This window comes from Vipera ursinii (assembly GCF_947247035.1).
Source record: "Vipera ursinii genome assembly, chromosome: 1".
In the NCBI taxonomy this organism is placed as follows: domain Eukaryota; kingdom Metazoa; phylum Chordata; class Lepidosauria; order Squamata; family Viperidae; genus Vipera; species Vipera ursinii.
In genome coordinates this window covers 341401114-341414635 of record NC_139512.1, presented here as the reverse complement: position 1 = coordinate 341414635, position 13522 = coordinate 341401114, and the positions used below count along the sequence as shown (strand labels likewise).

Below are 13522 nucleotides of genomic sequence, written 5' to 3'. Positions count from 1 at the left end.
TTCTGGCTTCCCCGGACGTTGGGCGGGCGGTTGCTGAGGCGCGGAGAAGGCCGAGCGTTGTCCCGGCCGTCTAGGAAGATGCGGGCACTGGCGCCTGACTCTGGGGCCTGGCGGGGCGCTCCGCGGCCGCCGGCGGTGATTTTCGGGCCCGGGCAGGCCGCTCCGCGGCCCCTCCGTATGTCGGGCTTGCCAGGCCCGACATGGGGACCCCATTCAGAGCCAATCAAGTGGCTTGCTTGATTCTGTTGTTATGCCAAGGGCTGGGGTGTGAGGAGGGGTTTAAGTCATGAATTTTTAACTGGATATTGAATGTCATACGCCACCCGCATTCACTGTGTGTGAGTTGGTCAGCTATATAAATTTGTTTAATAAATAAATAATATTTCCAGTCTAATTTTTATTTAAAAAGCTAAAGATTATGTAGTGAAAAATTGCACATATTTTTTTCTGCAGAATTTCAGCAGTGTGATGTCTTGGGTGCCACAAATTAGAATAGAGACCTGTACGAAGACCAGGGATTGAAGCTGGCCACTCCTACTCTAGAGTACACGGGACTCATTTGTGGTTTTAGAAAGATACTGAGTGACCCCACAGCACCATTCTGAAGCCATTAAAAGTGACAGCACTATTTCCTGACTCCACTCTGGAGAATTCTGCAGGGGAAATATTGATCAGCCCCATCACTAAACCAGAGCACCACTTTATGGTGCATTAGAGAACTCTTTAAAAATAAAAAACAAACGAACAAAAAACAGAAACCAGATTTGCTGAGCTGAATTCTGTTTACAAAGGAAAGGAAAAGACAATGTGTATATAAGGAAAAAAAACCTCACTGCAAAAGAGGTAGAAATGAATCAATCCAATCTAGTTAGCAGCCTCTTATAGAGGGTAAGGGAGATAGCAATATTAAGGAATCATTAACAAGGGAAAAGGGGTAAGTCCAGAACAAGATAATATTCAGAAGTGTCTCGTATACAGGTAGTCTTTGATATTTATTTTATTTATTTATTTGATTTGTATACCGCCCTTCTCCCTAAGGACTCAGGGCGGTGAACAGTGACATAAATATCAAAATGTACAAATACAGATATTGAAAACAAATTAAACCCTAATGCCCAAATGCAGAAGATAAGTTATCTTAAAACAATAATTATACGACCACAATTGAGCCCAAAATTTATCTTGCTAAGTGAGACATTGGTTAAGTGATTTTTGCTCCATTTTACGACCTTTCTTGACACAGTTGTTAAGTGAATTATTGCAGTTGTTAATAACACAGTTGTTAAGTGAATCTGGCTTCCCCACTGAACTTTGCTTGTCAGAATGTTTTTTTTTTAATCCCATTTATTTCAAAAGGGGATCACATGATCCCAGGATACTGCAACCGTCATAAATATGAGTCAGTTGCCAAGCATCTGAATTTTGATCACGTGATCATGGGGATGCTGCAATGGTTGTAAGTGTAACTTTTTCCAGTGCTGCTGTAATCTTGAATGATCACTAAACAAACTGCTGTAAGTAGAGGGCTACCTGTATCCCCGCAATACACTGGTGTATAAAAATGAGGGGAGGCAGAGCACAAGCAGACCTGCAAAATTCTGTTATAACCTATCTCAACAGAAGTAGCCTTAGCCTTCCTGCACAGTAGATTTCCCGGTCTGAGTTGTCTACTGGGCTTGACACATCATCATATTCTTGAAGGTGACACCAGCCCCCTCCTCGGCAAATGATTGCCCTGCTTCAGGATAAATATGAATATGGCCCTGAATCAGTGGAAAGTGCTAGCAAACATAAGTAGAACTTCTCTCGTGACCTCTTTCTGAGTTTCCCAAACAGATTCGGTGCTGTAGGAATCAGACAGTGTCGGTCTCCTCCAGCACAGCCATTTCTTGTATTCTTCTACATTACTCACCCATGTATAGATTGTCCTCTGCAGGATCATCCAGTACCTGAAAAGAAGAATATATCTACTTCAACTTCTGAACCATCGTTCAGGTTCATCTCACACTGCAGGCAGTTATGATGCCCTAAATGGCAGCACTGTTAACGTAATTCTCCCTATCCTAAAACTGTTTTGACACTGCTGCTCTCAGAATTAGCCATGTTGGCTAGGAATTCTAGAAATTATCCTCCCTACACGCTTAGGTTGTACCAGGTAGGGAAAGGGTGATCTAAACTATCCTGACTGGGACAATGGGAACTGTAGTCGAACACATTTGGAAGGAAGCAGGTAAGCTATAAGCTTTTTTATTTTTATACCAGCTCAAGGTACAATAAAATAAATTCCATGGATACAGTTTTGCTGTAAAAATATTCAATATGTCATCAAAGTGTGCATGAAAATATGCTAATTTGGGGGAACCCTGAAATGAACAGATCCCATTATACAGACAACGGATCAGATACTTTTTACTTTTGCTCCAGAGGGCAAAACTCAAGTAAATTAAAACTAAAACTAAAGTAAAGTAAAACTAAAGTAAAACTAAGGCAAACAAATTTATTCAAACTTTAGGAGAACCAGCCCAATGATTACAGCTGTTTTCTTAGAAATATCAGCCTTGAAAGACAGTAGCCAGACAGTGTCCTTGGGCCAGTCACTTCCTCTCAGCCCTAGAAAGCAGGCAATGGTACACCACTTCTGAAAAACCTTTCTGAGAAAATTGCAGGGATATGTCTAGACAATCTCCAAGAATCAGACAGGACTGAACAGAGGAAAACAAACTGAAATACATGCCATTACAAACTACTTTCAACTCCCTCAGCAGTTCTGCAAACTTGCTCCTGCCAATTCTTTGTTGCTGATACACATATATACATGGATGACACCTTACAAAAAAATAACTTTGCTTGTATTGCAATTCCTGATTTGTTTTATATTTCCTTTCTTCTTTCAGAGGGGAGTTCTTCACTGAAGAAAACATGTCCCTTTGAGCATTGTCAAAGAAGCAACAGGAAAAACAATAGAGGAACTTAACTATGATGCAAACATTTCTTTATATCAACAATTTCCTCCTTGTCCTCATGACACTTCATCTTGTTCTAAGCTCATGAATGAGATAGCTTTAAGTTACCACTAACTGTACAAGTACTAAAGTTGTGTTTTCCTACTTATTCTGATACCATCCTTGCGTACAGTCACTCATGCGCTCGTGACCTCTCGTTTGGACTACTGCAACGCTCTCTACAAGGGGCTGCCCTTGAAGACCACTCGGAGGCTCCAACTGGTGCAGAATGCAGCCGCGCGAGTTGTGTTGGGAGTCTCCCGATACTCCCATGTTACACCTTTGCTCCGCGAGCTACATTGGCTGCCGGTTGCCCTCCGGGTGAGATTCAAGGTGCTGGTAATGACCTACAAAGCCCTACATGGCATGGGTCTGGATTACGTACGGCAGTACCTGCGGCCGGCATCAACTTCCCTCCGTCCAGTGCGCTCCCACAGAGAGGGCCTCCTCAGGGTGCCTCCGATCAGAGAATGTCGACTGGTGGCCCCCAGGGGGAGGGCCTTCTCTGTGGGCGCGCCAGACCTGTGGAACCGCTTGCCGGTTGAGCTCCGGATGGCCCCCGACCTCCGCTCCTTCCGGCGGGATCTAAAAACTTATTTATTTGAGCAATCCGGCCTGGTCTGATGGGTTTGGGGTTGGGTTTTAATATGGTTTTAACTATTGTATAGACCGGGCATAAATTATTTAATTGTTTTTTAACTTTTGTACTTTGCTTTTTAATATTTATTGCCCTGTACACCACCCTGAGTCCTTCGGGAGAAGGGCGGTATAAAAATTTAATAAATATAAATATAAATATAAAAGCCTCAAAATGCATAAAATGCATTATGCTTTACTACCCATTATTTTGGAAACAAAGTCAGGTGACCAGTATGGAGTACTGAGAGAGGCACTTATTGGGTGTATTAACCTAATGTGGGCACATGCCCCCTCTAGTCTCTGGTTAACTTCTCCAGCTGCCTTTTGTTATTTATTTCCTAAAGATGTGAATACAGTGGCATACAAAGCTTTAGAAAAACTACTTGGCAAACAGGTAGTCCTTATTTAGCAATGACAGTTGGGACTAGTAGCTCTGTCATTAAGCAAAGTTGAAAAGCATATGACTCCACTCCTCATTCCTCCGCCCTTTGGAATATTCACTCCAGTACTGGGTAATTAGCAAGAAGAGAATTAATGTTTGTATTTACATTCATTGCAGAGTAAGAGATTTCAAGAGAGTAAGAAGGCACACAATGGGGAATACACATCAAAAGCAATACAGGAGTGCTGGCTAGCCCCAAGTGCATATCAGGGCTGGCAGCTGCAAAAATGCTACACAAACAACTAGGTGCATTTTCCACATATGCCTGCTTATTCTCTTGTAATGCCTTTCTCTCCAATCTCTTGATCTGTGGAGGAGGGAGAGAAACAGGTCAGGACCAGAAGAGATTGCCTATAGAATTTCCCCCTCCTTCACATAAAGCAAGAGAGGGATTTCAAGAGAGTAAGCAGGCACACAATAGGGGATATACCACTTGCATGGTCAGAGCTATCAGCACTATCAGATTTCTTCAGATGTGTATTCCCCATTATGTGCCTGCTTACTCTGTTTAAATCTCTTCTTCTCCAATCTCTCCACTCTGCATGGGGCTGGGGAGAGAGAAAGAAAAATTACAGGTCAGGCACAGAACTGCATCTACTGACTAAAATAGCAATCATGTGTCTGAGGGATATTGCAAAAGTTGTAAATGCAGGCATTCAGCACAAAATTATTTTGTCAGCACCATTGTAACTTCAAATGGTTGCTGAATGAAACAGCAGGTAAGCAAAAACTACACATAAAACATTAAAAGGTAAAGGTTCCCCCGCACATGTGTGCTAGTTGTTTCCAACTCTAGGGGCCGGTGCTCATGTCCGTTTCAAAGCCGAAGAGCCAGCGTTTGTCCGAGGACGTCTCCGTGGTCATGTGGCCGGCATGACTAGACGCCAAAGGCACACGGAACGCTGTTACCTTCCCACCACAGTGGTCCCTATTTTTCTACTTGCATTTTTACGTGCTTTCAAACTGCTAGGTTGGCAGAAGTTGGGACGAGTAACAGGCGCTCACTCTGCTATGCGGCACTCGGGATTCGACCCACCAAACTGCCGATCTTCTGATCGACAATTCAGCATCCCTACATAAAACATTACCAGGGACTAAAATAGTATAACAGCCAAAAAAGGCATACAGTAACACTGAAATCCCAGAAGCAACCTTGTCCACTTTTGTCTCTAGAACACAAGCCAGAAATCTGTAAGTGGTGACTATTTTAAAAAGCAAAAAAGAGAAAACTCCTTTAAAAAGGTTGCTTTTTCAAACAACCACTGCTAACGGTAGCAGCACTCAGCTTTGGTGAAGATTCTTGTTTATTTTCCCAGACTTTACTCAAGTTTTGTAATGACTAAACGGGAACTATGAGAAAGTCAGAAGATGCTGAAATCTGGGCAAACTGTTCACTCATAATCTTCCATACAAAATTCAAAAGAAAAACCTACAGCAAAAAAATGAAGACGTCTTGACCTTCCATGCTCAATTTGAAACAAAATTTAAAAAATCCAGAGTTTTAAAATCCAGGAAGAAATTCAATTAAAGGGAGTTTTGGAAAATCCCAACCTACCTCATGCACAGAACACAAGCAAACAAACCTCAATCAGCTTGACAATGTTGATATGGTCCAACTTCTTCAAGATTGCTATTTCCTGATATATCCGATCTAGAGGGGCCATTGGCTTCATCTGTCCACTTGCATTGGGTTTCGATCCCCGAGGTGGAGGGCGGCCTTTGGCAATGAAATCAAAAGACATGTTGTAGTGAGAATTAGTTTTCATGTTGCTTTAAGGTTGACTTTTTCCCTAGCTTTCAGGCATATCTATGAGAACCAAGAAAAATATCCAACTTAATTCAGATGCAGTTACTTCTCTGATGATCTAGATTACAAAATTTGATACAGTGCGGAGCTACTTAACCATTCATACAAATGCTCTTTCTCTGAGAAAAGAAGTCAAATCTGTTCACATCACTCTGATAGCAATTATCTAGGAAACAAAGCCAAAAATAGCAGTTCCACATTCAACCCTTTCTACTTTTTTAAAAAAAACAGTAAATCCAGTGGACTAATTTCTGGTTTAATCACTCTTTGAGTAAGCCTCTTGAAATCAAGAAAGAACAGTCATGAGTTGCTGAAGGCCCTTTAATTTCAACAGGCTACATCAAGTACAATTGAATTATGAGCTGTGTTTGCGTAACACACTTAAGACTTTTGTGGCTCTACATCTTACAAGATACTAGGCCTGGTTAGTCTTACTTTTCACTTATTTAATTTCCTTAGCATGCTGTGCAAGCCCAACTCATTTTATAAATTTATGATTCAAATAATTGTGTGCACCCAAAAAGCAAGTTAATGCAAAACCAGGTTACACATGTGATGTGAAATAAAGAATGTAAATGATATTGTGACTCTCCAAATGCTGTTGAATTCCCAATTTACATCAACATGGTCATCTAGGAAAACCTTGTAGACAACAACCTTTGGAGGGTCATATATTGTCCATCCCTATTTTGAGGGTACTTCTGAAAACACAACCTTCTACACAAACATCTCCACATGCTGTCAAATATTGTGCACTGACAAGTTTTTTTTGGTCTTCTCAGTAACAATGAACATAAAGCAGATTTTTTTTAAAAAAAATACACAATGCCACTGTCATACAGCTGGATTGGCTAAAGCTTCTTGGCTTGTAAAAAAATGAAATGCTGCATAGTAGATATCCATGCAAATCAACTCTGACCATGTGGCCCATTGTAGTCATGGAAAAAGATGAGTAAAGTGATGCATTTATAGTCCACTAGAAAACAGCCATCTCTCCTCAGTGTTTCAATAAATTACATTTCCAGGAAGAAAATATAAAGTAATCCAGCATTATCAGACCATCCTTTCAAAAATAACAATTTTGATACCAAGTGAGCTTTGGTTAATTTAAAAGCAGATGTCATCTCCTATGACATGCAAAAGAAGAACGGAAATAGGAGCTTGAAGCTTACTGTAATACATTTTTATTGGATGTGATCTGTTTTACCAATGTGCTTTTTAAGAAGTCTATTTTTTGTAAATGCATTTTTATTGTTTTTCTTTTTTTAATTCATTTTTTCATATTATCTAGCTGGAGTTCCACTGTTCAGTGAAAGTACAGGGTACAAATCTAACAAATAAATGTGAAATGGAAAATTGCAGTGCCTATTAACTACTGAGTTGTGCTTTAAAATTAAACTTAATTAATCCAATCCCAAATTGCCCAGGCAGGCAATTTTTTCAGCCTTAAGTGCCACACAGCTTGTCAAGTTAAGCTGGAAAATATCAGGATTGCACAACATTTAATGAGTGGTGTGCAGTGGTTGCATGCCAGAAAAGAGAAAAAGAAATAATTAGTATGTTTCCAAAGAAATGTAGGTGATATGATTCAGTTATATACTGAATGAATTAGGATTCTCTGTTCTCCTCCAAATAAGAATTTGGTAGCAGCTTTTGGAGACGGGGGGCAGACCCAAGGATTTGGGGGACACACCAAGCTTTGAGGACTCAGATTCATATACCTGACATAATGAATGCAGATGAGGATATGCACTTTTTCATTTTTTATATATGAGCACATAGATATAATGCTATAATTCCCTTTGTCTCTCTCATTCACTCCCACATGGCACTATCATTTACTAAGTGTGGGTTGAAAAGGAAAACCACCTGAAAAGTTTATATGTCATAAATTCTTGGCATATATCAGGACAAAGTTTCATTTCAAGAAGAAATGAATGCAAAGAATTTATAAGGTAAGGACTTTTTGGGTCCATCCATCCATCCATCCATTTTATTTCCTTATCGGGAGACAGTTTGGTGTAGTGGTTAAGGCACCAGGCTACAAACCAGGAGGCTGTGAGTTCTAGCTCTGTCTTAGCCACAAAGCCAACTGGGTGACTTTGGGCCAGTCAACTTCTCTCAGCCCTAGGAAAAAGGCAAGCGCAAACCACTTCTGAATTCTTTAGTCTACCCCAGGTGTCAGCAACCTGAAACAGTGAAAGAGCCACTCAGAACCGGTTCCCTCACAAAAGGAAAAACTGGGAGCTGCAAAAAATGTGTGCGCATGCGCATACATGCGTACATGTGCAGAACAGGGTTTGACTGAAGAGTGGAGCCAAGGTGAGATATGCACCTACCCTGCATATTTGAATTGATTGGTTGAACTTTTTTAGTCCCACTTTTTTTTTGGACTGCACATGGCAGAGGACTGGGAGCCGCATGTGGCTCCGGAGCCGCGGGTTGCAGACCTGTGGTCTAGCCAGTTGCCAAGGATTGTGCTAACTCAAAGACAATATACATACATACGGTATATACATATATATAACCAAATTTAGTGAACCACTCAGAATGCACAACACTGGGATTTTAAAAAATCTGATTTAAATGGAAGAGTTTGCTGTATCTTTATGCTTAACAAGGCACAGATACCTACGTGGAAATCCATACTGTTTTAACAGCTTCTTCTTTGAGAGGACCTTCATGGCCTGCAGGCAGAAGAGAAAGATAATAACATTTTAAAAGCTATAGGAGTTCTTGTAGGACAGACGTGTCAAACACAAGGCCCGGGGGCCAGATCTGGCCCACGAAGTGGTTTCATGCGGCCCGCGAAGCCATCCTGGAAACAGTGAGGGAACGGCCCCCACTGCCTTGGCCCTGGCCCAGAGACCCTCCTTCTGCCAGAGACCCTCAGATCTGTCCCACTCCTGCACAGGCCCCCATAGGCACCCTTGATGCGAACGATGTAGAGCTGGCTACGCCCACCCAGTAGGCCATATGCACTCTAGCCATGCCCACCCAGTAGGCCACGCCCACCCAGGTCATACCCACCCGGCCCCCTGAAGGCAACTACAATGCTGATGCGGCCCTCAATGAAATTGAGTTTGACACCCCTGCTGTAGGAGGAGAAATTTGTTTGATGTTCCTGACAAGAACACCAAATGTAAAAGTTGGTGATCGAAGTTGGTCATCCAGCATCCATAGGAATCCCTGCTCCCTGCCAGGATATCTAAAGGCATGCTATCATTTCATTTTTATAATTGGAATTGAGGTGCTTAAGGAAGCAGGTAGCAAGAAGTCTTTGAGGTTTGTATTCTGGGATGAAAGTCCCTCCTCAGGACTTTTCTTTTTTAAGCAAGAAAAAATGGTCAACAGTTGCTCATGCACTCCTATCAAGAATCACCATCATGCATGGAAGAAAGATTACTTCCTCTTCATCCCCCACCCTTAAGCTTTTACACTAATGATATTTTAGAATAGTGTTCTTCAACCCTGACAAACATAAGATGTGTGAATTTCCCATCTTCCCCAGCATGCTGGCTGGGGATTTCTGGGATTTTAAATCTATACATCCTAAAGTTGCCATAGTTGAGAAACAGCCTTTTAGAAGAATGTAACTACTTCTCGGCTACTTGAGAGGGCACTTGGTACAAATCCAAAAAGATTTTGCTTGTATATCAGTAATTGTAAAATGTGCAATAACTGGTGTGGAAAAACCAGGGGGAAATAACTATTCCTATTTGTCAAAATCAGGGGTGAGAAGCTCTTACAAATGGTACGTATGAGATAATTATAGGATTACTGCAAAATGGCAATAAAGAGAACGTGGAATTTGTGTCAACTTGAAAAGTGCCTTGACAATCGTAAAAGCATGGAAGAACTCACCAGCTATTAACTAATTATGTAATACTGTATCCAACCATAAAATTCAATTATATTCTTTTCTTTTCTTTTTTCTTTTCTTTTCTTTTTTTTTCTTTTCCTTTCCTTTCCTACAGTATATGCAACTGTGTATGTAGGGTATGTCTATTCAATATAATAAAAATATACCAGTTTGGTGTATCGTCTGGTGGTTAAGACATCAGGTTAGAAACCAGGAAACTGGGATCTAGTTCCATCTTTAACAGAAAGCGAACTGGGTAACCTTGAACCAGTCACTCTCTCAGAGTCCTGGGAAGGAGCAATGGCAAATCCCTCGCCAAAAAGGAACTTTTCCAGGCAGTCTTCAGCAGTGGGGGGGAAAAAAAACCCCGATTCTAAGGCACAAATAAACCAAACCAAACCAAAGATGGAAAATAAGTAAGAAAGAAAAAAGAGAAAAATAAGAAAGAACATAATTTTCTTTCTATTGAGTAATTATTCTTTTTCTTTTTAAATATTGTTCAGTGGCTCAACAAATCTGGAAAGCCATTTTGTGTGGGAGATTATAGTTCTTCCAGCTCATAATGGAAATGGGGAACATTTTAAGCAATTAAAACAATAACACAGGCAACCTTCCAAGCTGTTACCTCTAACTGTGTAGGAATTCAAAGGTATCAAAGAAAATGTCCCATTATTGTCCCATTTCAGTCTCATTCGTGTAGCAATGGATCAGGAGAGGTACTTGCAACTTACATAATATTGATCATCATTTTCATTGTATGCCAGCTTCACAACTCCGTAAGAACCCTAGAAATAAACACACAATCAAAATCACTGTGTTTCTTGTTTCGTTGACCTGCTCCAGGGAAAGATTCGGTCCAAAACTGTTTCAAGATGGAGATTGTCCTTCTAAAACCCACTCCCCACTGCTTCTCCCTTCCATTTGGCATTTTTTCATTCCCCCAGTCCTTGCTTTGCAGATAGATTATGGAGCAGAGTGGGCAAGCAGATTTTGAATATTTTGCAGCCCCCTCCCAAGCCTTCTCTGGTGGTGATCTGAAATAGGGGGTACACTTTTTTCCTACTATAAAACTTGTAAAAACAGACTTTGCAGTTTGTTTTTTAAAAAAGAAAGATAAGAAAAACCACAATCATTTCTCTTTCAAAAGTCTGCAATGCGTTTTGCATCTCTGCACCCCCAATCAACTTCCTCCCCCCCCCCACAAATTTTCTGCAGCTTCTAATCACTGTAAAAATAATCTGGTCCACTGGTCCACTTCAGATCGACATGGCTTTCTGCCTGGGTAAGGAACTGCCTGAAATAGAGCAGTGTTTGGATGCTGTCATCCAGCAGAACAAGGCCGGGGATCTGTTTTTGATCTCTGCCAACTTTTTAGGCTGCCAAAAACTGCTTACTGCTTAGAGGTTGTTGGCAGCTTTGCTCTAAAATGTAGTGCTATTAAAGAAGATAATTTCTCTCTGTGATGGTTGTACCCTTCCATTCCTGATGCCTGCTCTTTATTATCCTCTGTACGGAAGGGTAATGATGCAAGATGGCCAGACCTATTATTATTCTCCAGTTAGGGGAGAGTGTGTTTTGTCTTTCTTTCCCCACCTTTTTAAACCTACATGTGACCTATGTATTTGGTATCAGAAAAAGAAGTTTAAAAAAAGACGAGGGGTGACATGATAGCAGCCTTCCAATATCTCAGGGGCTGCGACAAAGAAGAAAGAGTCAAGCTATTCTCCAAAGCACCTGAAGGCAGGACAAGAAGCAACGGATGGAAACTAGTCAAGGAGAGAAGCAACCTAGAACTAAGGAGAAATATCCTGACAGTTAGAACAATTATTCAGTGGAACAACCTGCCTCCAGAAGCTATGACTGTTCCAGCACTGGAAGATTTTAAGAGACTGGACAGCCATTTGTCTGAAATGGTATAGGGTTTCCTGCCTGAGCAGGGGGTTGGACTACATGACCTCCAAGGTCCCTTCCAACATCATCATCATCATCATCATCATCATCATTATTATTATAAAACTTTTATTCATAAAACATGAAACTCAGTCAACTGAACACTCAAATTGACTGGCACTAATGGTTGACATGGGTTGACATCTGGCTGGCTGTGCAATTAATAATAATAATAATAATAATAATAATAATAATAATAATAATAATAATAATAATAATACCACCTAGGATGCTGGCGGCAACCCATGTCAACCATTAGTGCCCAAGGACCTGGGATAGGCAGATGTGGATGTTTGATGGTATTATAGATATCATTGCAGGATGGAAGGAGTTCCTAGTAAGGCCGCCTTTTGCAATTGACTAATGGTGAATTTGTCAATGCCAATGGTGTTCAAGTGGTGCTCCAGTAGTTTTGGGATGATGATGATGATTAGCTATAAAAAAGGGTTGAGCAGTCCAATCAGCTCCAGATTAGAAATAATTATCCTGAGCTGCTCCGGCATTCTACATTTTTTGCAGCAATCCAATTCTACAGCTATTGAGCATTTGACATGGGGTCTTTGTGCAAGAAACTTTTTCTACACCTTCTGAACATTGACATGGGGCCTTTATGCAAGAAACGTCTTGTATAACTTCTGAACATTGACATGGTATCTTTATGCAAGAGAATTGTGTTCTCTAGACAGTTGAGGGACAATATTAGAAATGTACTGGACATTTTGAAATGCTTAGAACAACATAATGAAAAACAAGCAGGGTGGTGGCATAAAGGATTAAGGCACCTTTTCTACCTCTTTAAAAAACTTCCCCCTCCTTCAGTGAAGTCTATCCTGGATTCTGATTATTCCACCTTTGGGGTGCAGCTCTTAAAGCCTACAAAAAGGCTTCTGAGCAAACAGAAATCATTCTCCTCTGGTAAAAGAGATTTATCTCTCTCCCCCCCCCCAAAGAAAATGTCTTCATTTATGCTACCATCTGTAATTCTGCTTTTATTACCAACCTCCAGGTAGGGAAACTATTCACCTATTCACTCTAAAATGCCTTCCAGCTCTGGGACACTTCTGAATTGAGGAAATACGGTAGTTAAACTACACTGCATCTGAATGAAAATAACCAGGCCCATTGGCATGGTTGAAAAAGGTTGGCCTTTTGAAGTTCCAACAACTGGCTGCATTAAAGGTGATTAAAAGTCTTTATATCATGTCTGAGGACTCCAGGCAGACAGCCAGGGAAAATCCTCCTAGATGAAAAGGAAAGTGTAACAGTAATAATTACAATTCCAGGTATAATTATAATGATAATGCAAACCAATAATTATTATTTCCTTACCTGAGCTTTCCTCATGAAAAATGTGGGTGATAAATACCAGTATTTTCTTTCTAAAATTATTATTTCCAATTCTGAGGGTGGAAATGTTTATAAAAATGCTTGTCCCCCGGTGAAGAATTAGCCCTGAAGCTAAGCAAGGTTGCCTGGCCTTGAGTGGAAGATTTCCAGGGATTACCAGGGCTATAAATTGAAACTATTTTTTAAAAATTGAAAAGGCAACAGATAAACCAATGATGTTTTGCAGCTAAGCTTTTTGGATGTGTCTGTAAATTCACACACGCGCAAAATCAAACTCAACCTGGAAACTTCACTTTAAAATTATTTAAATCTAAAGTTGCAGACAAATAGTTCTGAAATTGATTAAGAATACAATCAACAATGTATTTTTAATATTATTGGCACTAATACAGTACTTATACAGAGTGCTCATACTTGCACTCAAGAACTCATCCCCCACGTCCTTCTTCCCTGAGTCCCAAGTGTAGTGCCTA

The 13522-nt window shown here is 40.6% G+C and overlaps 1 protein-coding gene across 2 annotated transcripts in view; it reads right to left on the bottom strand.

Annotated features, from left to right (window-relative positions):
- CAMKK1 (calcium/calmodulin dependent protein kinase kinase 1) overlaps nt 1-13522 on the bottom strand; it is a 122685-nt gene that overhangs the window by 39751 nt on the left and 69412 nt on the right. For both annotated transcript variants that reach the window (XM_083372777.1, XM_083372778.1), the window contains exons 4-7: nt 10484-10537; nt 8526-8577; nt 5667-5800; nt 1913-1949 (exon numbers count right to left, since the gene is read on the bottom strand). In XM_083372777.1, coding sequence (XP_083228903.1) covers nt 1913-1949; nt 5667-5800; nt 8526-8577; nt 10484-10537 — 277 coding nt within the window. The remainder of the gene's footprint in view (nt 1-1912; nt 1950-5666; nt 5801-8525; nt 8578-10483; nt 10538-13522) is intronic.